This window comes from Nyctereutes procyonoides, unplaced genomic scaffold (assembly GCF_905146905.1).
Source record: "Nyctereutes procyonoides isolate TBG_1078 unplaced genomic scaffold, NYPRO_anot_genome, whole genome shotgun sequence".
Taxonomy (NCBI): Eukaryota; Metazoa; Chordata; class Mammalia; order Carnivora; family Canidae; genus Nyctereutes; species Nyctereutes procyonoides.
In genome coordinates, this window is record NW_026575034.1 from 7,879,399 (window position 1) to 7,905,806 (window position 26,408).

The following is a 26,408-nucleotide window of genomic DNA, read 5'->3' on the forward strand; positions in this document are numbered from 1 at the left end:
AGTGGAGGGTGACCCCTGCTGTTCTGGGCATGGCACGGTGCCCCAGGACTGGTTAGTCAGGATGTTATAGCTTCCTGGACACCATGAGTAGTTCAGGGCCAAACACAGTGAGACTACTGAGACTCAATTCCATGTTGCTAAAATGAGTGGGACCACTTGGAAAGACACCTTGAAGCTAGTGGTAGCAGTGGAGTAGGTCTGCCTGTGGATAACAACAACGTAATCCAGAGATATATAGGTTGAGTCCTGGTGACATTGTTGGAGCCCTGGATCCAGCCTCACCTGAAGGCTATTTTGAATTTTCAGTTATTTTAGTTCACCAATTTTCTCTATTTACGCCATTTTGAGTTTGGAATTCTCATCAGTATAGCCAGCACACTTCTACATCACCACTGGTTCCTTATTTCATGATTTTCTTAGAGGCAAGTTTTCTGGCTGGCAACTCTGAATCTATTGCACATGTACATTCTCCTGGTTTATTGACACAAGGAAAACCAGAAGTGAAAAATAAGGATGGGGGGCGGGAAAAGAAAGAAAAATAAGGACAGGGCCAAGGTAAGTGTTGTAGGCTTAACTAAGTCTGTCAAAGGTCTAATGACTCTTACAAACTCTTCATAAAATTAAGACAGCAGGGCTACTGTGGCACTGTGCCTCCCCAAAGATAAGAGCACCCACTAGGTGCTATCAATAACCACAGTTAAGGGCAGCCCGGGTGGCTCGGCGGTTTAGGGACACCTTCAGCTCGGGGTGTGATCCTGGAGACCTGGGATTGAGTCCCACGTCGGGCTCCCCACATGGAGCCTGCTTCTCCCTCTGCCTGTGTCTCTGCCTCTCTCTCTCTCTGGGTCTCTCATGAATAAATAAATAAAATCTTTAAAAATAATAATAATAACCACAGCTAAGAACTTAAATTGCTTATCTTCTACCACTGGCCCACATGTAATTTACGTTCTACTAGTAATAAACCCAACAGTATTTTAACATCACATCATGCCCTGCTCACCAGCCCATTTTCTGCCATGCCCACTTGCCTTGGCAATAACAGAGATACCCGCACATGAACAATTCATAACACCTATCGAAATTCTCTTCTCAACTTCTAAACACTCCTTTAAAATCACTTCTGAAATGAAAAAAAAGAGTTATATATATAAGTTTCAAAATATTGATCCCTTTCCCTCTGTCTTGCATCCATTTTCCTCCCTACATGCTCTGCAAGATCCTACCCAACCATTAAAACTCAGTTTTAAGTGTCTCATATAACAGAATGGTGGTTTCCACATATATATAGCTAGCCCAGGTTTTGCTCGAACAAACGACCCCATTATCTCAGTCGTTTAAATAACTAAATTAATTCCTGTCACATGTCCACTGCAAGTCAGCAGAGGTCCCAGATCACTGTGATCCTCAGGAGCCTAGGCTGGCAAAACAGCCCTTATCCGGGATTGCTGGTTGCTACTGCTGAAAGGGAAAAATCATAAAGGTTCTCACTCAACAATTAAATATTATGACTTGGAAGCAAGACACATCACTTCTGCTTCTAACTCCTTGGCTAGAACTACCCATCCCCTGGCAAACACACTTAGTACCTAAGAAGGGGGTAGAACCAGACATATCTGACAAACTACTCTATGGCGGCTCTTCAGAATCCCAATGTCTGAGAATTACTGAGTTATCCAATCATCAGACTATCATGTAGGGCATCAAAACTGCAAAAGGGGAGGGAGAGAGAAACAAATTTGAAGAGAAACTGATCTATAATATTCTCAAGGTTCTTAAATTATTATCCTGAGAAAAGTTCAGCATTTCACAGGGCCTTTTTATGCTTATTCTTGAATTTTATTTTCAAAAATTCTATCTATGGGAAGCATATATCACAAACTTCTCGGGGTCTAGGATCTTTCAAGATTTCACTCTGACTCTGGTCAGGGAAGGGTCCTGGGAAACAAAATCTTTGAAGAACTTCCCAGGAGATTCTCCTGCTTGGCCAATTCAAGAAACACAACACTAGGGGCACCTGGGTGGCTCAGGCAGTTAAGCCTCTGACTCTTGATTTTGGCTCAGGTCATGATCTCCAGGTTTTGGGATTTAGACCCATACTGGGGCTCACTTGCTGGACATGGAGCTTGCTTAACATTCTCTACCTCTCCCTCTCTTAAAAAAACAAACAAAAACAAAAACCAAACGACCCCCACCTCCTGAAAAACCCAAATGATAAATAGGGCAAATAACCTCCAAATCAGTGTGCTCAAGTATACACACCTACCATTATGAATAAGAGACTGAGAATCAATGCCCGCGTTAGCCTGATGGCCTTGTGAGTATTCTCAATCAAATATCCTCAATAAGCAGAAATTCAACAACGAACATGCCCATAAAATGGATTCAGGAACTCAAACTAGATTCTTCAACAATAAAGGAGCACCCAGGAGTTCCAAGACACCACCCCTGACCAAAAAGCCCAATTAACCAGAATAAGCCATTCTCTAAGCACATTATTAATCAGATTCACTGTGTTTTCATTATTTACAACTCTTAAGGTGCCTGGTTTAAAGCAGATATAATTTCAAAGCTACAATTATTCCATTCCTTTGGGAAACATTATAAACTATGCTATTTACATAGAAAATAACACAAACAGGCCCAGTGGTAGGATTTTTTTTCCAACACAACACACAACACACACACTAACACACACATCTTCCAATCAGGAATATTGGTACTTATATAGTTTCTTATAGTTTTAGTAACCACATTTCCTTTTACGGTAACATGATTTGTTTTTCCAAAAGAAAGCCACAGATTTATTATGTTCGGCCTCGTACTTAATGAGCTGAAGGGAGATTTATAAAGCAAATAAACATAGATTTACAGTTCCTTTCACAGAGCAGCTGAAAATTATGGAAGAACTCATTGACCTTTCAAGAGAACTTGGTTGCGTCAACCAGAAATGAAGTGCACCTAAGAGGTTTCCAATTAAGCCTTTAATTTAAATCCGTTGTCTTTCCCCAGTAAGTATGCTGGTGGGGGAAGGGGGTGCACTAAATCCCACTCATTTTTTTTAACTATCTGTGGCTATTATAAACAATGTGTCCTATCACACACTAAGCATCAATCATGACGATAATAATTAGAAAATGAGGGAATTGGCAGGATTAAAAAGTGATAGGAAATGGAGCAGACAGCAAAGTGGGAGTAGCTGCTTTTTCAGGGTGATCTAAGGAGGAAGAGGGAGGCAAGAGGACTCCTGGGTCTCGGGGGGAGGAGGAGGGGGATGATAGTGTGAAGGCAGACAGATCTAGGTGGAATATTCATCCAGGTTCTTCCAGGAAGTTCTCTACAAGGAGGAACTGGGAAAGGGATCTAGGAAACAGGCCTGAATCTACGGGGACTTATTCCTTAGCTGTGTAGTCCAGGATCATGAGACAAGTGTTCCCCAACACTTCCCTATCTAAGATGTGCAAATTACGCTCCCAGGACCCACTACAAGGAAAGAAAGGAAAAGCAGACAACATGAAGACAAAGCTCATTACATTTATTAAATCTCTTTGAAACTTCCTCTCCATTTTTCTTTGTCTTTAATTAATACACCTGAAATTATGGGCGTACCCATACGGTTGGTACCATACGGGTTGTGGGCGTACCATTTATTAACAGTAACTTGGGCAGGTCAATTACCTTCTTTACGGGGATATGGGAGTAATAGTATTTGGCTTGTACAGTTGGGAGAATGAAAGGAAACACGCCCTATTAAATGCTGAGCACACTGTCAGTGAAGAGGGAACTCTTGTCACCACCTGTCCACCGTAAGGCTGAATTAGATCTAGAGAAATGATGCAGTTTGGTACACAAACAACCAGACGAGGCATAAGAAGATACAGGTGTAGGTATGACATCTGAGCCTCAGTTCCCTCCTGGAGAGCAGAGAACTAGGATTATGGAATCAGAGAGCTCACTGCAATACTTAACTAGCCAGGTAACCTCAGGCAAGCCCCTTGCATTTTCCTTGCCTCAATTCCTTATCTGTAAAATGAAAATATTAGTATTTTTATTAGGGCATAATATGAAAAAGATGAAACAGCACATAACATATTTAGCATAGAAATATATAAAACATATTAAATAGCAGCAGCAATAATCCCTCTGGTTAATTCACCCTTCTATACACTCGACAATTATTTATCCAGCAGCTGCAACGGGCCAGGTGAGGCTCGCTGTTAGTCCACAATGAAGGAATCCAACAGAAATGCCTGACCTGTTGAAGCCTGCACTCCATGCTAATAGAAGCATCTGGTATACTTCAAGTGTTCAATAAATAATGGGAGTATGTTTTAAGAGAGGACAACATGAAAAGAGCCATAAACTAGGATTAAAATTTAATTTAACTGGATTCATTACCTGGCTGTGGATCCTGGGGGTGCCACTTCACCTCTCTGGAGGTTTGTCTCCTGATCTATAAAATATTCTAAGAATGAGAATCCCTATCTTACAGGAGTTCACAGGAGATTTAAAAAAATAATGTATTTTAAAACGCTTTATAAACTACAATGCAGCCATAAGCTTAATAGTCACATTCAGCATCGTCACACCCAAACGTTAACAGAGGAGGACAAACATGATGCAATATTCTCTTCTTAATATTCACAAAAAATTAAATTTATAATGCATAGGTCAAATTATGAAAGATAAGCAAATTTTGTAGAGTTTGCATTAAACAAAGTTCCTTAAACTTTTATAAGTCCTTACAGTCATGTTAGAAAATCCTTACAGTTGTGAGATAACTACCCAGAGATCTCCAGGAATCCTATCTACAAATATTACTAGAGCCAGTAATAATGTAGTGAACACATTAAGGACCATTTTCCACCAGATGTTAGGTTTGTGGCATAGGTTTCACACGTTATTTGTACGTAGAATCATCTTAAATTAACAGATGCTTAAACACTGCTACCTAAGAGCTTTTCAAAATCATTACATGCAGGTTTGATTCATCTGGGGTACAATGTGTTCTTAACATGTATTTGAATAAGAAATCATTTTTCTATCCCCACATAGGACAGGTGTAATGAACTTAAGAACGCTACATTAAATACAACTGAAGCATTTAAGTTATCCCTCTCGATTTTCAACAAGAGGGATTCAATACTCAATCACGAGTGATTAACTACACTGGGTGAGGATGTAGATACCAAATAGCCTGCTTCTGACTCAGCAGATCATTTGGTCAGGCTACTATGTTTTGTGGATATTGTGTTTTGTGGATTTTGTGGCTATCTGTACTAAAATATATTACAAATTATGTTTGCAAATGAAAAACCCAACCTGAACACTATACATATATCTGGATATGTAGATAACGAGGATACACACACCGCACACACTAAGGAAAATCTTCTTTTGCATCTGTACCAGAACTAATCACACGCTGACAGATTTCAGTGGTGTCTTCATGAGAGGGCAAACTACTATTAATGGGCAAGAAGGATAGTGATGCACTTAGGTGTATCCAAGAACACTAAAAGGAAAGTCCCCCCCTTTTTTAAATCACCCATGGGAATAGCATTAGTGAATAACAGTAATTATTCACTACAAATGAATTGCAATTTATCAAAGTGGATTTGGGAGAAAATCCACTTTTTGGAAATAAATTCAGATACCAAGTACATAGAAAGTCCTAAAACCACTTACCTTTTTTTTTTTAATTTAAGAATTTCAAACTTCACATTGAGCAGATTCCCTTTGACCACCTATACTCCAGAGTAATGAGACATGAAAGCCTCAACATGAGAGAAAATGCCCAATCCCCTTTGGATTCCCAGGGAAGTAGCCCTGGGAGAGTCAACTAAAGACTCCCAGGGATCCCGAGAATTACTATTTATCACAGCCTTCTGTGATTGAGAAAAGATGCTCTGTTTACCCTGCCCACTGTCAAACACTGACCTGGTGTGTCAGACAAATAAACATTCAGAGAAAATATGATTTGTAAGAAATATACCACAGACTAGCACCGGAGGAAATGGACACCGAGTCAGATGCAACCTGGCAAATGAAAATGTTGGAATCAGGAATCAACTATAGTTATTTTTCTCTGTATTACTGAATAGGATTTTTTTTTAATTTTTATTTATTTATGATAGTCACAGAGAGAGAGAGAGAGAGAGAGAGAGAGAGGCGCAGAGACACAGACAGAGGGAGAAGCAGGCTCCATGCACCGGGAGCCCGACGTGGGATTCGATCCCGGGTCTCCAGGATCGTGCCCTGGGCCAAAGGCAGGCGCCAAACCACTGCGCCACCCAGGGATCCCCTGAATAGGATTTTAAATTACTTTTTTTTTTTTTGGTCAGAGAGACTTGAGATTAAACCCAGGCTCTGTCATTTACCAGCTGTGTCAACGTTAGATTTCTTTATTGACCAAGCAGAGAAGTATAAAGTCCTGCTCAGCACACTGCCTGGCCCTCTACAAGGTGCTAAAGACAGAACAGTGAACAAAACGAAGCAACAATTCCAGCCCTCTTAAGGGTAGTCTGCTGCTTGTAAAGAGAATGCTCATTTCCCTTCTTTCCTCCCAACCTTAAACAAATACGCTTATTACTCTGTCAAACAAAAAAACCTAAGTTTGCACAGCACTACAAGCATTGACAGATAAACTATAATCTGATACATCTAATTTCTTTAACTAGGCTCAGAAAAGTTCCCATTAGAGTTTTGAGGAGCCAGGTATCAGGAACAAAAGACAAAATTCAACCGCAAGAAAATAAATATCCAGAAATGAATGGGAAGAAGTCCATAAATCTCTACAGCAGCTCCTTAGAAGCTATTAGCTAACACCGGGCTTTCTGTAAATCCTTTTGATACTAAAAGGAGGAGGGGAATGCTCTTCTAAAGATGTGCAAGCCACAACTGGAAGAAGACATTTCAAGGTAGCTTTCTCCACTTGCAAAAACTGGAAAAAAAACGAGATCTCTCTCTAAGCAATGCTAACTGTCTTGGTGGAAAGAAGCTGTAGAGCCCTGAAGCTTATCCTTGGAATCATGCATTGGTTTATTCACTGGTTGATTCAGACAGTTCTCTATACATCTACTTCCTATATTCCATCCAAGCCCTAGGCGGCATCTTAAGCATACAGAGATGAATCAGACGCAGCCCTGACCTTTAAGTAGCTCTTAACCTAGAAAATACATTTAAGTAGTAAAATTCTGTGTGATGAGTACTTTAATAAGGTTTGAACAAAGTGGCATCAGAGCCCGGAGGAGGAAGCCACAAACCCAGCCAATAGAGTTTGATGTGGCATAAATACAACAGCCAGAGAATGGATTCTAAATTCACTCATGTAACACCCAATCCGCCCCCCACATCCAATCAACCAACAGACCCTTCCTGATTTCACACCACCTGCTTCCCTCGCACCTCTGCTTCCACCACATGCCTAAATTACTGCAACAGACGGACAACTGGAATTCCTGCTTTACAGTCTGGCCTCCACTGCAGCCAGAACGATTTTCCAGGGATACCTATAAGATCGTACCAAGTCTTTTTTAAACCCTTCATCAACCTCCCATTGCTGTTAGAGTAGAACCCACACTTTGTCCTGTGTATAAGGCCTCCCAACTCTGCACTCCCCACTCTCCATCTCCAACCCTTGATTCCAGACAAACTCAATGTCTGGTACCTCCTGGTGTTGAGAGAGATTATTCTCAACTATAGCAATGATCTCCTGCTCATTCCTCGCAGAATTCTGCAAACTCCATCATACCCCCATGGTCTTCTGCTCATCTCCATAGCACCCCATACTTCCCCATCAATGATTCATCATCCTTCATAGACCTTGTTGTCCCAATCTTTCAACATCCTTCTGATGCCATCTTTCACCTTAATTCTAGGAATTAGTCCTCTCCTTCCTCCCTACTCAGTGACACACATCCTGAACCATATATCATAACAATTATATTTATCAAGATCCTATTTTGTACTAGATTCTGTTTTAGACTTTTTACTCTTGAGTTCTTCTATCAATTCCTAAAAGACACTATTAAGTATCAGACACTGATTTTACAAAGGGGAAAAGCAGAGTGATCAATGCTCACAAAATGGTAGAGCCAGATTTTCTAACCTAGGTATGCCAAACCTAAGCCAAATCTTTCCACTATATCTCTGCTATTTTTTCCCTAATTATTTGGAGTGTACAATTCTTGTTTGCTCAGACAAGCATCATCAAGCAGCAGAAGCCACAGAAGGCTCTAGGCCAGTCACAAGAGCAAGGATACAATAAAAGCTTCCTGAATTTTTCTCAATCCTAACTAGATATTAAGTATCTTGGAGACAACTCAAAGGATATCATTTCTAAATAACCAAAAAAGATTAAATCTACTCCATTTCTATTTTCATTTAAAACTCTAACTTGGACTTTCCCTGAAAAATAAGCAGGGACCTTTTGTTCTTTTTTGCTCTTCTTTTTGCTACATAAAAGTGCTAAGTATGGTGCATAAAATATATGCATAATGTCTTTCAAGTAGACACTTAAAATCCTAAAAATATTGTACAGTGAGCCAAAAGACGTCCGTATGATTTCTTAAAGTGGACACACATCTTTGGAAAATAACATAAGGCCATCCTCTCAGGCCTGGCCCCTGGGTATCACCCAGCCCCTCTGATCAAGTCTCCAAAGAGCAGAATAAGAAAGATTCATCCAGGGAAATGCCAGGCATCAGAGCTCTAAGAGGGAGGTCACGGTCAAGAATCAAATACAACATGTCCGCAAAGATTTGGGGAAAGGCAACAAGCACCGAACGAGCATATCTTATTATTTCAGTGATGATTTATCTCCTCAGTACCCACTGCCACCAAGCCTGAGAACTTGTAAAGATAACCAGTTATTTAAGTGGTGTTGCCTAATCTGGCTCCCTGACTCCAGGATCTCCACAACGTTGCCTCTCTATGTGGCTACAAGCATGACTTTCCTAACATACCAATCCAGTAATGTCAACCAACCTGAGACTCTCCACTGGATATTCTATAGCCTATACTAGTGAATTCTAGTTTTGATCATGCATCTACATAGGTAACAATTTGAGGGCATATACCTTCTATACTAAAATATCTATTTAATATATTCATAACCTATACTAATATGCCATATACATTATAAAACTCACACCAGAAGGAAAATCAAAAGGATAAGATGAAAGTAAAGTTCCGATGTTTTTTCCATATCCCAGTGGATCCAATTTTCCACCTGTTGTGATGCCTGCATCTTGTACGGATGTACACCAGCCTACAGGATAAATTGAAACCTGGCCTTAGCATGCCTATACAATGCTCTTTACCATCTGACCATCAGCCATATCTCTGTTCTCATCTCCTACCAAAGTCCTCATGCTCCAGACATGCTCAACTTTTCACTTTGTACCTTTATATACGCTAATGCCCCTGCTGGGTATGGCTTTCCTCATGCTTCCTCCTGAAAACTGAACTCAGCTTAAATGCCCCCTCCTCCAGGCAGCCTGTAAAGATTCCCATTGGCAGGATGCACTGCTCTCTGGGTTTGGTATACTCCTAAAATACAGTTCAAATCCTAGAATGGAACAAATCCTATTGTATCTTCATTATCTGATTATAAGGTTCTCTTCCCCTTTAAACTTTGAGCTCCTTGAGGAAAGGAACTCTGCTTTAATCATCTTTGAACTCACAGTATCCAACACAGGACCCAGCCACAGTAGCTGATAATGTTTGCTGAAAGAATGAGATAATCTTCTCTATGCCCTGGGTAGGGACACTCTCTACAACGTTGAAGACTTCATACTGCAGAATTTTAGCAGGTGCCATTCATTTCACTTTTTCTGCAATGTCCCAATGTAGAAAAAGATGGATATCCTACTGCAAGAAGACCAAGAAGGAATTTTGCCTTCCTTTGCTTTTTTGTTCCATTCCGACCCTCAATGGATTGTATGATTCCTGCCCACACGGTGAGGGCAGATCATTTTTCTCTTTTACTGAATCAAATGTTCATCTCTTCCAGAAACACTCTCCTCAACACATGCAATAATAATGTCTTACCAGCAATCTGGGTATCCCCTAGCCTAGTCAAGAGAACACATAAAATTAACCATCACACTTTGATACATATCCAGAGTGCATGTGTATGTATCTTAAGCCTGAATAAGTGAATACCAAGTTCTAGTCCAATTAGGGCCAATGATGAAAATATTTATTGTTACTGTGACAATTAAATAATGTGTAATTATGTAATTGCAATTACCATAAATAAGGTTACAGTACAGAGTTCTACTGCTTTAGCCTTGATAAAATGCTTTTACATTTAATATCTTATTTAACCTTCACAACCAAACCGTACAATATAAGTCCTGTATAAAGTCCTATTTGGACCATGAGAAAATCAAAGACACAAAAGAAAAGGGTGACTTTCCAAGGTCACCCAATTGGTAAGTGGTAGAGCCAGGATCGATCAAGATCTCCTTATTCTTAGTTCAATACTCTTTCATTACATCACTGCCCTGAGAGTTCTCAAGGTTTAAAAAAAAAAAGAAAAGAAAAAATAGGAGGCAAGGAAAATGCTAGAAAAGAGGAATATTTAAGGATAGCTCACTACCAAGGCAAACTCCCAAGCAGGAACAATCTGTTCAGTCCCCATGCCTAAGTGCATGCTCTTCCACATTTACACTACTTAAATTTTTCACTTTCTTTTGCTTTGCTACTTGAAATTCAACAGTTTGGGGATTTTCCTAATTAAAAAACATCTCTTTAAAGAATATACTTACCTCTGGGAATATTATGTGGATATCAGTCTTTCACAAATGTGTGTAAGCTTGTTCCATGAACTATTTTCTTTCTAGCATAAAAATAAAAATTCTAGCACATGAATGTGAATTTCCTATGGAAGGAAGAGATGCGTCACTTTGGCATGTAGGGTATATTGGGGACAGAACAAATTCAGATGAGGCGATACAATGGAAGCCACAGAGAAGCCTGGAGAAAATGCCAACAGGAATGTACAAGAGACAGTGTACTTAAATCCTACCAAGTTTCCAAGTGAACAAATTTTAATACAATCAACTGAAGCCAGAAGTCCATTTGGGCAGGACATAGGTAATAAACAGAAAGTAAAAAAGTATAAAATTAATGGGGGAGATTTTTTTCATTTAATTACTGTGGTAAGCCTAGTAAGCCAATCACCAAAACAGATTCTTTATCCTCCTGGGCACAGGGCTAGACAACATTTAAAAGCCTCCCTTGCAGTTAGATACAGTTAGTGGCTGAGTGCTGGCCATTGGAATGTGACCAGCTAGCCCTATAAAAAACCTCCCATGATGATTAGCAATGTTAAACATCCCTTCAAGTACCTGTTGGCACATGTATGTCCCTGTAAAAACATCTATTTAGATCCTCTGCCCATTTTTTAATTGGATTGTTTGGGTTTTTTTTTTCCTATCAAATAACCAAAATTATCTTAAAAACTGATTCTCTCTCTTGTTATGGAGACTTCTTTACATGGACTCAAGCAGGCAGCATTTCAAGATTACATAAACTGGGTGTTAGCAAAATGAGCAGACTCAGCACTTTAAAAAGCATCCCTTAAGCAACTCTAAGACAAATCTGATTCAAGAAAGAAAGCAGTGTCAGACATGGAAAGGCAACAATCTGCTTGAGATTTCCATTCATTCAGAAATTTCAAAAATATTTTCTGTGTCTTCAGCAGACTATGCACTTTTCCAGGTGCTAGAGATAGGAGTGAGTAAGATAAAATTGCTGCCATGACACAGCTTATATTCTAAGGAGGAACTATCACCAACCTTTAAGGTGGAAAAATATCACAATTCTAGAGAATAAGCACTACAAAGAAAATAAAATGTTAGAGAGAGTAGCTAAGGATACCAGCAGAGCTAATTTAGTGAGAGTGGTTAGGAAAGACCTTTTGAAAGTGGGGACATTTGAGCTACAACTTGAATGACAACTAGAAAGCAGATTTGCAAAGATGTGGGTGAAGGGCATCCCCGGCTAAGAACTATTTTATTGCACAAGCCTACTTGAGGAGCACGAAGAACCATGGTGTGATTGGGGGCGGGGAGGATTAGGAAAGAGTGGTAGGAGTTGAAGACAGAGAAGTAGGCAGGTTCCCATTCATACAGAGCCTTACACAGGACCTAACTGGGATATGATTCTTAGAGGAGTGGGAGCCATTAGACCATTTTTAAACAAAAGAGTGGCATAATAGGACTTCCGTTTTTAAAAGCACAAACTTATCAATGTCTGGAGAATGGATTCCAGCAGGCAAGACACCATTGCAAGCACTAGCCAAGATATCAAGGAGGCTTGGACTAGAGTCCTAGCAAGACACGGGTGAACCCAGAATTTGTTTTGAAGGGGACACCAACAAGACTTCCTAATGCAGCAGGCCTATTGGGCTGAGGGGAAGTGTGGGACGGAGGACTTCTACAATCTGTGAATGAAGTGGTTGGAAGTGTCATTCACAGAAACTGGGAGACAAGTGCATAGTCCTCTGTTCTCAGAACCACAAACTCAGGAGAGCTTTGAGGTACAATAGTCCAGCTACATGAGTTAACTAGGCTACTATGTGCTAGCCTGGACACCTAATCAATACTTGTAACACTTATCACAAAGCAGTAACTAAAAATCCCTCATGGTATCTTACAAATGATATTTTGAAAGAAACACGGTTTAAAAACACAAAACAGTGCTACTGTGACCTTTAGTCCTGACCGTTGCCCCATCTGGTTCATCTGGGACTCCTTCCTGAGCACACAGCTTAAATAACCAACCCAGTGATAACCAAGATTGGGATTGGGGCTTTTTCTTTCCTTCCTTTTTTTTTTTTTTAATGATTCCAAGAAGATAGTTAAGGGGAAAGGGAGTGTTGTTTAGAAGAGGCAAGAATTCAAGTAGGTGGGAGGACAGGGGCAGATGCTGTTGCAACATAGCCTTGGGACTAAAGCAGCAGAGGTAGAGAGCAACGTCAGGACCAGGGACAGGGTTCGTCTATATCTGCTGCTGGGAAGGAGGTGACTAGTGGGTTATTATGAGCAAAGCAAAGGCTAGAGATCACAGTCTTGGAAAGATGAGACATGGAGCATGAGGTTGACAGACACCTGGGTACCAGAAGAGCTCCCCATTAGTCATGCAGACAACATGAGGGGGGGGGGAAAGGATACCCCAGGGTATTCTTACTTCATGCATTCTGAGTCCCTGGAAATAAATGGCAGCTGGAGCTCAGAATTAAGATTCTTTTAGCACGAATAATCAAGAGAGGCTTTTGATCCCTGTGCTGTCCAAAAGCAGGACTTCAGGAGACTGAAGCACAGATTTAAGTATAAACTGGGCTACACATACTAGGAGGTTCACTCATTTTATACAAATCAAAACACCAAGAGTTACCTGATTAATCCTTGGATAATTAGAACTATAATTAAGCAACCAGCTATTTTCCCATGCATTCTCTCAATCAGGAGTTTACACGGCCTTGTTTCTACGGAATTACATACATCCTAGCCTCTGCATCCAATAAATAGCTACCCCCCTTAGCTATTCTGAAAACGGTTTCTGCTTCAATTTTGACTTTGCTGCTACTTTCCCAGCCCCTTAACACTCATAAGGGTCGGGCCCTTTATCATCCCTGGTTATTCAAAAGAAGTTATCCATCACACTTTGCTAAGAGTTGCTGTGTTTCAGACATTTCGGCATTTTTGTTACATGAAATTAGTCAATGCATACCAACACAGGTTATTTTGTTCCACAATATTCCTTGAATACAGCTACACTCATGTTTTTACAGATGAAGAATAATTTTGTCATTATAAATTACGCTTGGGAGGCACCTGGATTCTCAGTGGCTAAGCATCTGTCTTTAGCTCAGGTCATGATCCTGGGGTCCTAGGATCGAGTCCCAGATCAGACTCCCTCTGGGGAGCCTACTTCTCCCTCTGCCTATGTCTCTCCTCTGTCTCTCATTAATAAATTTTTTAAACTTTTTTTTAAAAAAAGATAAATTACACTTGGTAGCCCACTGCCAACAATACATTCTTGGCAGAATGGGTAAAACCAGATCCTTCCATCTAAGAACTCTCTCACACAAGATGTAATGATGAAAGCCTGCTTTGGTAGCATACTGGCCTCAATGAGTATATATTCTTCAACTTCATCATAAGCATTAGTAGTAACATCAGAAAGGATGAATACCTACTTACATTGGTGTGGATGCAACTGGAGAGTATTATACTGAGCAAAATAATTGGAGAAAAACAATTATATAGTTTCACTCATATGTGGAATATAAGAAACAGCACAGCGGTTCATAGAGGAAGGGAGGGAAAATTGAATGGGAAGTCACCAGAGAGGGAGAAAAACCATAAGACTCTTAATAATAGGAAAGAAACTGAGGGTTGCTGGTAGCGAGGTAGGTGAGGGGATGGGGTAATTGGGTGATGGGCATTAAGGCGGGCACATGATGTAATGAGCACCAGGTGCTATATGCAACTGATGAATTACGGAACTCTCAAACTAAGGATGTACTCTATTTTGGCTAATTGAATTTAAATAAAAAAAATAAGTTAATGAGGACAATAATGGTAACTACTGTGATCCATTAAATGTTCAGTGAATACCAGACAATTTCCTAAGTCTTTGACATGCATTGTTTCATTATCATTGTAATTGGGAAACCCAATTTCCCATATTGGAATTGGCCATACCAAAGCATTAATTTACAACTTGCAATCTGCAAAAAGTCTATTGCATGGCAGCAGGACCACGGCAGACAATTAATGATCTGCTCAATTGGCAGTTTTTCTAATAATCTTCAATGCTTGTTCTATTTTTTTAAAAAAATGCTTTCAGTCCTGAGCTAGAGGTATCTTCCTGAAACCACAAAATTTGGACCAACTAATTCAGGAACGTATGTAATAGGCTTTGGCTAAGTTATGCAAAGGTAATTGCACCCTCAAATTATTGCAACCTCCAAGGTTTCTGTGATTTACATGATTCTTTCTCATTCATGCCACAGTCCATCACCTTGTTGTCCCACTGCTCTATGCCCTCTTCATTCTGGAACCCTAGCTAAAGCAGCACTGCTGTGGAATATCGCCAATTTTGTGTTACAGAGGAAAGAGAATGGGGTGCAACCTTAGAACAGTTCGTAGAGCTTCTACCCTTCTATCCGTGTCACACCCACTCATATTTCATTGGATCGAGGCGGCAGCAAGTATTCTGAACAAAAATACAACCTTGAAAAAGGATGGGGGATGGAGAGGTAGAGAGTAAAAAGGAGTTGACTACTAATCTTTACTTCTCTGAGTATTAGTATCTGGCACCTGTAAGATGAAGTTAATGTGGTCAATGCTGCCACTTTCCTTACAAATTTACTGTAAGTCTCAAAGAGTAGAATATATATAAAAGGAGTTTGAAAAAAATCCAGAACAGTCTATAAGTAGAAATTATTATGACTTAATGATAATTGTGGTACTTCCCAGGCTTGGCAGATCGCATGATGTATACGACATCACACTGTTCTCTTCTTCTAAGTAACTTTTTATTACGGCAAGAAAAAGTTTATGAGACTATTTATGCAGACTCCAATTTCAAGATCATGAAGTAGACCCCCAATTCCTATGCTTTCCTGAGACACTGCCTCTAATTTAAGCCAACGTATCAGAAACTATTTAAGACCAACTCATTGAAAATGTCATCGCAGAGATAAAAAGCCTCAGCGGACCATTTTCATAAAACACCAAAACCCAACTAAAACTGTCTTTCAAAATGGGGAATGTTGGTGCTGAGTTGGATGAGGCAAAATGAAATGATCTCCGGTGAATTGTCTCAAAGCTGACAAAAGGTCTTATTATCTTCTATTGATTGACTAAGAGTTCCGGTAGCTTCTCTATGGCGGTTTCTCCAGCAATCTCTGCAGAGCAGGAGTCTTTAATACGCCGTATCTCTGCTACTACCCTAGGAAGTTAAGAAAATTGAAAGCTTTTTGTGCTTCCTTTTCCACTGAGAGCCTGAATAGGCTTTTCAAGATAGCCTGGACAATGTGTGTAATATTTTGTTTTAATTTGCAAGGCAGTCTTGTTCATTGTGGTTTGTACAATATGGGTCATTTTCACTCCATTTACTCAGAGTAAAAAAATAACTAGCCTGAGGCAGTTCATAAGTATACTTCTCTATATACTATGGTAAGACAGTGAACTCAGCCTCAGAGTCCCTGGTACCCAGGGGGCACTTGGTGACTTTTCATCCTGTCTATCAGATCCATCACATAGCATAATTCTGATGACAGGGCTGGAGAAATGACCACAGACTTCATTTAATCATAAAAGAATGAGATAGACATAGCCTTTTGCCCACCTAAAACCACTCCCCCTTTCCCACTGCCACAATCCTAAGTGGTTTAGGTAAAGGACAAGGATCATTTGGTCTCAGGGAAGGCAAACACCTTCTCCAGCTCCAAGAACTGAACACAACCCAAACCAGTAATAGTCATCTCATTCCCCTTTGACAAAAATTGGTCTAGAGGTAAAGAGGATGTCAACCTGGTCTGAAAAATATGAGAGCAAAAACCTCCTCCTGCATGGGGGCAGGGACAGGGGAGTTACAAGGAACCTTCCAGGAAGAGCTTTCTTTAAGTACAAAAAGAAAGAACCTCCCATAAAGAAGGTTTTTAACTCCTTCCCCCTTCCTTCCTTGCTTTGCCTATGACACTGGTGTTCGGACACCATGCCCAGGGCTACGGCAATTATCAGCCACCATAGAAAAATAAGCCCCAAGACCAAGGTGCTGAGGATGGCAGAATGAGAGGAGAGATGGGCACTTGCTCTAAACACAGATATCACTCTAGTTTGTTCTCCATACGCCCCACGCAGATGCCCAGTATTTGATTCCTGCTTTACTCCTCAGTTCTATTTTTATGCCATACACGGGATCTAACATTTGGTGATTTCTTCCTGGTGTTCTCCTTCTCTCCATGCACAAGCCTGCTGGAACTTGCGGAAAGTCTCCACAGTAAGAGAAAAGCCTGAAGCTTGAGCACGTCACCATCACCCAAGATGGCAGCACAGTACACGCTGGTCTGAGGCCAGGCACACACACTAGACTAAGTATGTCCAAGAAAACAGTCATTCAGACCTAAAATCACTCAATGTCATCTATAAGTAAGGCCTCACATGCATAGGACAGATATACGGTCACAACTGGCTTTCCATGGAGGTGATTCTATGTTTAAAAAAAAAATGGAATGCATCAGTGAGGAATGAATCAGAGTCCCAAACAGCCTTTCACACCAGCCATTTTCTCCCAGATTCTGCTAGGTGTCAACAGCTAAAGGGAGCCAAGAATGGTAGGTATACTGGTTCTGCCAGGAGGCAAGTCAGGATTCAAATTATTTTGAGATGGTTTCTGTCATTTTTCTAAGTGTTCCAAGTCTATCCCCACAGATAATAGTGAGTAAACTTTTTAGACCATTACCTGGCTTATAGGATTTTTCCATGGTAAATGAGGAGGATGTTCATATTTTAAAGTTCTGAAACTCTATTTTATGACAAAAAATAAAAAGCAGCCTAAGATACAAAAAGCAGTTACTAATGTGAGATACTGACATTAATAGTGTTCTGGGGAGCCTGGGTGGCTCAGTCGGTTGAGCATCCAACTCTTGATTTCGGCCATAATCTCCAGGTCGTGGGATCTAGCTCCAGCAACATCGAGCTCTATACTCAGCAAGGGGTCCACTTGAGATAGCCTCTCTCCCTCTGCCCCTTCCCCCACTCATACACATACTCTCTCTAAAAATAAATAAATTCTAAAGAAATTAATAGTGTTCTTCCTCAAAATTGCTAAATGAGTAACAGATTATTGAAGGATAGATGAAAAAAGGTTAATGAGCAAAGGGACAACTTCATCCTCCCCAACAGCAAGTTCAAATCTACAAAAGCAAGCAAAAAGGGGGAAAAGGGTGTAAAGGAGAAAAGGTAAAACCTATTAGTTATACTTTATTGTTAGTAAGAAACAAACCAGTAGCAAACCAAGTCTTTTAGGAGAAATCAAAACCACAGTCCACCCACCAGGTACTGAGCACTAGTGAGGATTACACACATTTTCTTAACAATTCAAGAGATCTTGGGCAGCCCAACCACTGGGTGGCTCAGCGGTTTAGCGCTGCTTTCAGCCTGGGTTGTGATCCTGGAGACCCAGGATCGAATCCCACCATCAGGCTCCCTGCATGGAGCCTGCTTCTTCCTCTGCCTCTCTCTCCTACTCTGTGTCTCTCATGAATAAATAAATAAAAAATATTTCAAAAAATTTCAAGAGATCTTTAGTCAAAGCCAAAAAATTAAGCAGGGGTCAATGATACAAAACAGAATGGGGAAAAATTTACCATCACCATCATGAATTGTCTTTACTATGAGACTACCTGAGCCCCTGGAAAAACAAACCAATCAGAAGAGTGTGATCAAGGTTTTGCAACATTCTTTCTGTTCTAGACATCTACCCTCCAGAGTAACAGAGCTCTGAGGTTCAACATGTTGTTTCTGAAGAAGACAGGAATGAGTACATCCACCCTGGACACACAAACAGCTCACCGTCACTCCTTTGGAACTTTTCTAAGCTGACCAAAGCAAGCCAGGATGCACCTGAGAATGGATGGGCTCAGATCCGAGGGCACTCCACAGGAGCAGGGGTGTGCAAGGCTTGCCACTAGCAAGGTGGAGTGCTGAGCTCAGAAAGACATGTTCACATAAGACACAGGAACTGTTCTGCTCTCTCAAGTGGAAATGGGATCACTGATGCTTGAAGCCATTAACCCCTATAAATGGCATCCGTCCAAGGGCCGAAGTTATGAGTCCATCTGTCACTGTGACTTTTGGTACAGTTTGTGAATTAGCAACTCATGAATCAGTCATTAAGAAAGCCAGTTGAAAAAATATTCTGACCTTGGCAGGTAAAGAAAAAAGCAGTGATTTATAAGCTAGCCTCAAAGCAGCATTCAAAAAGCAGATCGACGATGTCACATTTAGTTGAATTTAGAATAATCTACTCAATAGAAAATTACGTGCTTATGACCTTGCTAGTGATTGTTAAATACAGTGACAGCAAAATGTGGGATCTGATATGGCCCTTTGATTGCTTTGCTGTGTTTCAGAACTCCAGAGGTCTTGTTTTCCATGCTACCGAGAAGCCTGCGTACACCAGGAGAACCGCAGACCCGAGACAGCTGATGTGATTTCTTGTAGGATCCCAGAAGACCAGACCCAAGTGATGGCTTTCCACCTTCAACTAGATCTACCAGGAATACATTTCTCACAAATGACTTTATTAAACAGCTTCCTTACCTTCACAGTAGGCAGAGTCTCCCTGGACAGATATGTAACCATTCTTGCACTCACAAGTAGCTTTTGTGTTCCAGTTTTTACACTCCGAGTTTTCACCACATTTAGGTCCTTCTGCACAAAAGTTGTGACCTAAAAGAAGTGAATAAAATGTTGTACATCAGAAGGGAACAAAAGACTTGCAAATAACGAAGCGTGAATTATCTTTAGTGTATCGGCACCACGCATGGAAACGTACCTTGGCAGTACGCAAGGGTGGGTAAGAAGGGGGTGTGAGAGGAGAAATAGGAAACCCTGGACTGTCCCGTGCTTGAGAGGTCTCTCCTTAATGCCCCAAGTAGGTTTCTTCCTGAAGACTTTTTTTTTTAATTTTTATTTATTTATGATAGTCACACAGAGAGAGAGAGAGAGAGAGAGAGAGGCAGAGACATAGGCAGAGGGAGAAGCAGGCTCCATGCACCAGGAGCCCGACGTGGGATTCGATCCTGGGTCTCCAGGATCGCGCCCTGGGCCAAAGGCAGGCACTAAATCGCTGCGCCACCCAGGGATCCCTCTTCCTGAAGACTTTTATCCCCTTCCCACCATTTTCTTATATAACCAGTCCTTTTAGATGTGTTTCCCCACAAAATTTAGGATTCGTAGAAAGTTTATAAAATGAATCTATTTGAGTATATAAAACAAAAACAACCAGAATATTATCAGTACCCCTAATTACCCTCCAAAGAGTCCCCCTCCCAGCCATTAAAGAGAACTATCCTGAATTTCATGTTAATCACTACTTTGCATGTTTTTATAGTTTTGTCAGATATAGGTACTTATTTCCGAGTAGATCATTCAGGTTTTGCCCATTTTTAACTACACATGAAAGAAATCCTGTGTTAGATAATCTGGGTTTTTTTTTTCTATTCATCCCTGGTAATACCCATAGCTGTAGTTCATTTGTCAATGCTGTATAATATTCTGAAGCATTAATATTCCACCATCTGTCCATGATGCTACAGACAGGCATTGGGGTGACTTGCAGGTTTGGAATCACAAGCAGTGCTGCAAGAAACATGCTGAATAGGTTTCCCAGGGCATCCTTTCTAAACCACATGTCTAACATTTATTTTCTCAACATTCCTTCTTGAATCCCAGACATTCCTTCCAGGATAATTACTTTTCTCCCTAAAGTGTCCTATAGACACTCTTCAGCAAAGGTATTTTGAGAGCAACCGAGCTCCATCTTAACTTGCCTAAATGTCCCTTCTGTAATCTTTAATTTTACTCTACATGTGAATTCATTTTTATTTATTCTTCCTAGGATTTCTTGGGATTCTTGAATCTAAAGATTAAATCTTTCATCAATTTGGAAAATTCTCAGAGAACATCTCTTCAGACATTCTCTTCACCATTTTCCCTATTCTCTCATACCGAAATCCCAATGAGATCAATGTTCCTTCTCAAACTCTCTTCCATGCTGAGCCCACCTTTAGTATTTCTTCCCCTTTTTCTTTGCTGAATTCTAGGTAACTTCCAGATGTATCTCTGTTTATTCTTTCACAAACTTCATCATATTCACTTTTAGTCAAAATCATTTGTATTTCACTGATAGATTTTTTAGAATTCTGATTTTTTCTCTCGGGTCAAATTTCATAGTCTCATTTTTACCTTTTAATTTCCTTTATCAAAAAAAGCACATGAGACATGTGTATCTTACAGGGATGATTCCAAGATCTTCAGTCTCTGTACCTTTGATTTTGTGGTTTGTGGTTTCTGTTAAGTATTGTGAAAGGCCTATTTTCTGGTATGTTCAGTGATTCTTCTGTTTGTAAACTCATTTTTTTATCATTTAATCTGTGGGAACTGAGATTTGGGTTTTAAAACTGCATTTCTTCAGAGAGGATTTGTGTTTGATTCTGTCAAATGTCTGAGGGAACCTTCAACCCCAGATCACTTTACATTTTCTCCCCAGTACCCTTAATGTAGACTCAAGACAAAGATAAGTCCTCCATTTGCGAGAGGGCTTTTCCTCATCACCAACTAAGGATTCTCCCCTCAGGGTTCTTGATATCTCACGAAGCCCCTGGGTCTGGTTTCCTGTCTATTTATAGTGTTTCTTAGAAGGCAGTTTCTCCCACCAGGGATTAGAAATTGCCCTCAGGGCAAGTCCTAACTCCAGTGTGCTTGTTTATAGCTCAATGGAATCACCCTTTTTCAGTATTTCTGGTCTGACTTTTTTTTTCCTTCCATTACTAGGTTCCATCAAATTTGGCGGGAAGTGGGGGGGGAATTTATACATTATTTTATACATTATGTATCATTTCCCACTTGAACTAGGAGCAATAGATTATACCTACCCCTTAAATTCAAATATAATAAGGTATATGAAAGGTGCTTTATCATCTTTAAATCCATACATTTTCGTGAACTATATTTCTAGGTTACATATTGTGGTCTAATCGAAAACAATGGTCTTGAAGTCAGGAGATTTAATTTCTAATCCAGGCTCTGCAGCCAGAAAGACAATAAATCACTTCACCTACCTAGGCACATATACTGGAAATGGACACCAATGATTTTGAAACTGTTGCTCGAGTCTGGGGCACAGATGAATCATCAGATAGGGCTCCAGTGCCCCACACCAGATTCAAACAGAATAGCTCTGCTCTTTTATTTTGACATACTGACTGTGTGAATAACAGTGTTAGGCTTTAAAAAATATAAAAATCCTTGAATTATATAAACTCCAAGCTTAAATCCTTTTATTGACAACATTCTAAGACTTTTTTCCTTTGAAACAGAACTGTAAACCAAAAGGTAGTAATTATTATTAAATAATAAAATTCACACACCTACAACATGCCCACTGGCATCATAGTTCCTAATGTATGTGGAATAAGTCAAACGGGCTATGCCATGTAAAACATGTGGAACAACACTTGGTATATACTAGGAGGTCAACAAATGTTAGCCTCAAAGAGGGGAAGGATTTTGATAACGTTAACAACAATGACTGAAGTTCAAAGTAACCTAACAACACTGTTCTCCTCCACTTCTAGATAAGGAAGGAGAAGCTCCAACTCAGATATCTAGCTAGTAAGTGGAGACACTAGGGTTCTCAGTTAGGTCTGGTGAACTCCAAGGCCCAAATACTTTTCACCATATCATACATCCTGTTAGAGAGCAAAACTTAGGTATATAAAAAGTGAAGGATGTAGCTATTCCTCAGGACATCAGAAAGCAAACCCATAGCCACAGGTGAGCATAGTATCAGAATCAGTCTTACTACCTGTGACCCGTTAATTGCCCCAATCAAAATCCGAGTCAAAACTTGTTGAAATCTGCAAACGCTGTCATCCAAAAACACTCCTACGAGGGCTTTACAGGCTTATAACATTACAAATAAAAAGACTTGATTTTGCTACCAAAGACAAAATTTTTAGACATCAGAGCTCTCATTGCCAGAGAAAGTGCCTGGACTCCCCCCCCCAAGTCAGAATTGATTAATAATTAACTTGACACATTTTCTTTCATTGTGAGGCTTGACTCAAGGTCATAGTGCATCCATTATGATATATGTTCTTTGTTTCTTCTTTCTCTTTCCAGGAGACTGCAACTGTCCTTTTCCTTCTGCATGCACTTGATAGGCAGGAATAAAGCCACTCAAAGTTGATGTCCCGATGCATCTCTATCAAGCATGCGCCATGTCAATTCACAATGCAAGGAGTTGGGTAAATTATGTTTTAAGGACAGTGAAGGACATCATGCGACAAACCAACCTTAAAGTCAAATCTCCTCTGGTAGGGCCTGACCACTGTGCCAAAAGCATGTGTTTAATTAATCCAGGCCTTCTTTCTTTCAACCAGTATTTGTTCACTGCCCGGTTGCCTTTCTGCAGGAGTAAATAATCAGTATTTGTGGAGCATCTACTTCTGTGGGCTGACACCATGCAAGCTTCTGGGAGCAAAATAGAGATGTTCGAGATGTATGCTCTTCCCACAAGGAAAATTACAAACTAAGGGGAGACAAGCAAAATACAGGGGTAGTGTAAAATACAAGGCAATCTATGTTAAGTGAGATGTGAACAGTATAAATAATCAGCGTTTCAGGAAAGGAGAAAGCACTTCTAGATGATGTACAACTTGACCTTGGGTTCATCACAGGTAGAAACATGGGAAGGGGTGAGGCATAAATTCTACCAAAAGGAATGGGACTCTGATCCGTGAAGAAGAAGGGTGCATCTCGAGAACATCAAATAATCTGGCACAGGTGTAATAATAATAATTAATAATTATTGAGCACATACACTATGCCAGGTACTCAGCCAAGCGTTTTATAGGAATTATCTCATTATTCTATTAGCAATCCTAAAAAACTGAAATTACAATCTGTATTTGAAAGATGCGGCAGCTGGAATTTGGGGAAGTGAGTTGTGGTAGGTACAAGAGCAAGAACCCAGGTCTGAGGCCAAGGTTATTCTTCCCTGTTTTTTGACTGCCCCTCCCCAAAGCAACAAATTCCTGAGCATTCTACATCCAAAAGATAAAGAAAATATCCTTTTTGTATGTGTAGATTCAAACAGACTACAATTTATTTTTTTTTTATAAATTAATTTTTATTGGTGTTCAATTTACCAACATACAGAATAACACCCAGTGCTCATCCCGTCAAGTGTACCCCTCAGTGCCCGTCACCCATTCACCCCCACCCCCCACCCTCCTCCCCCTCCACCACCCCTAGTTCATTTCCCAGAGTTAGAAGTCTTTATGTTCTGTCTCCCTTTCTGATATTTCTCACACATTTCTTCTCCCTTCCCTTATATTCCCTTTCGCTATTATTCATATTCCCCAAATGAATGAGAACATACACTGTTTGTCCTTCTCCGGTTACTGTGGCCAAGTTCAAAAAGGGTGTTGCCTGAGTTCTTCTCTGGGATTTTGATGGAATCTTGTCTCACATTTAGATCTTTCATCCATTTTGAGTTTATCTTTGTGTCTGGTGCAAGAGAGTGGTCCAGTTTCATTCTTCTGCATGTGGATGTCCAATCTTCCCAGCACCATTTATTGAAGAGACTGTCTTTCTTCTAGTGGATCGTCTTTCCTCCTTTATTGTATATTAGTTGAGCATAAAGTTCAGGGTCCACTTCTGGGTTCTCTGTTCTGTTCCATTGATCTATATGTCTGTTTTTGTGCCAGTACCACACTGTCTTGATGAACACAGCTTTGTAGTACAACCTGAAATCTGGCATTGTGATGCCCCCAGATATGGTTTTCTTTTTTTAAAATTCCCCTGGCTGTTTGGGATCTTTCCTGATTCCACACAAATCTTAAAATAATTTGTTCCAACTCTCTGAAGAAAGTCCATGGTATTTTGATAGGGATTGCATTATACGTGTAAATTGCCCTGGGTAACATTGACATTTTCACAATATTAATTCTGCCAATCCATGAGCATGGAATATTTTTCCATCTCTTTGTGTCTTCCTCAATTTCTTTCAGAAGTGTTCTATAGTTTTTAGGGTATATTTTGAGAACCATTTGAATGGTAAATGGTTCTCCAACCTTTTATTTTCAGGTTGTAGGTGTCCTTCTGTCTAAAATGAGTCTCTTGTAGACAGCAAATAGATGGGTCCTGTTTTTTTATCCAGTCTGAAACTCTGCGCCTTTTGATGGGGTCATTAAGCCCGTTCACGTTCAGAGTTACTTGAACTTCTTCTTAAAGGGGAGTTTTAAGAGTCCCCCTTAAAATTTCTTGCAGAGCTGGTTTGGAGGTCACATATTCTTTCAGTTCCTGCCTGTCTTGGAAGCTCTTTATCTCTCCTTCCATTTTGAATGAGAGCCTTGCTGGATAAAGTATTCTTGGTTGCATGTTCTTCTCATTTAGGACCCTGAATATATCCTGCCAGCCCTTTCTGGCCTGCCAGGTCTCTGTGGAGAGGTCTGCTGTTACCCTAATATTCCTCCCCATGAAAGTCAGGGACTTCTTGTCTCTTGCTGCTTTAAGGATCTTCTCTTTATCTTTGGAATTTGCAAGCTTCACTATTAGATGTCGAGGTGTTGAACGGTTTTTATTGATTTTAGGGGGGGATCTCTCTATTTCCTGGATCTGAATGCCTGTTTCCCTTCCCAGATTGGGAAAGTTTTCAGCTAGGATTTGTTCAAATACATATTCTGGCCCTCTGTCCCTTTCGGCGCCCTCGGGAACCCCAATTAAACGTAGGTTTTTCTTCCTCAGACTGTCATTTATTTGCCTTAATCTGTCTTCATGGTCCCTTAATTGTCTGTCTCTTTTTTCCTCAGTTTCCCTCTTTGCCATCAACTTGTCTTCTATGTCACTCACTCGTTCTTCCACCACGTTAACCCTCGTCGTTAGGACTTCTAGTTTGGATTGCATCTCATTCAATTGATTTTTAATTTCTGCCTGATTGGATCTAAATTCTGCAGTCATGAAGTCTCGTGAGGCCTTAATGCTTTTTTCTAGAGCCACCAGTAGCTGTATAATGGTGCTTCTGAATTGGCTTTCTGACATTGAAGTGTAATCCAGATTTTGTAACTCTGTGGGAAAGAGGGCTGTTTCTGATTCTTTCTTTTGAAGTGAGGTTTTCCTTCTAGTCATTTTGCTCAGTGCAGAGTGGCCAAAAACAAGTTGTATTGGAACACGGGGGAGTATCACTGGTCCGTCTAGCTGGTCTTCTGGGGGAGGGGCCTGCTGTGCTGATTTTCAGGTGTCAGCACTTGGGGGAGCTGCTCTGCCCCTGCCTGCTGCAGGGCTCAGCGGGGGTTGTTTACCCCAGGGAGGAACAGCAGCAGTTGCTATGGCAACTCTGGAAGCCTGGATTCAGCCTCCGCAGGAACTACGGGGCTCGGGGCTCTCGGCTCTCCGTCCGCAGGGCCTGGAGGCTCCGGGGCGGGGCCGCTGATCTGCTCAGCTCGGGGCAGGAGCGTCCTTGCTGTCCTGGGCCCTCCCGGCCTCTGCCTGTCCCAGGGGGAGGCCGGATCCTGGGCTGTGTGTCCCGGCGCCCTGTGCTCCGGGGCCTGCGCTGTTGGATTCGCGCTCCCGCCCTGCAGCTCCCTCCCTGGA

General features: G+C 40.7%; 1 protein-coding gene across 3 annotated transcripts in view; it reads right to left on the reverse strand.

Moving 5' to 3' along the window:
- The window catches only part of NELL1 (neural EGFL like 1), an 814,467-nt gene that overhangs the window by 570,497 nt on the left and 217,562 nt on the right, over window positions 1-26,408 (reverse strand). For all 3 annotated transcript variants that reach the window (XM_055317810.1, XM_055317809.1, XM_055317808.1), the window contains one exon: window positions 19,350-19,478. In XM_055317810.1, the coding sequence (XP_055173785.1) occupies window positions 19,350-19,478 (129 nt within the window). The remainder of the gene's footprint in view (window positions 1-19,349; window positions 19,479-26,408) is intronic.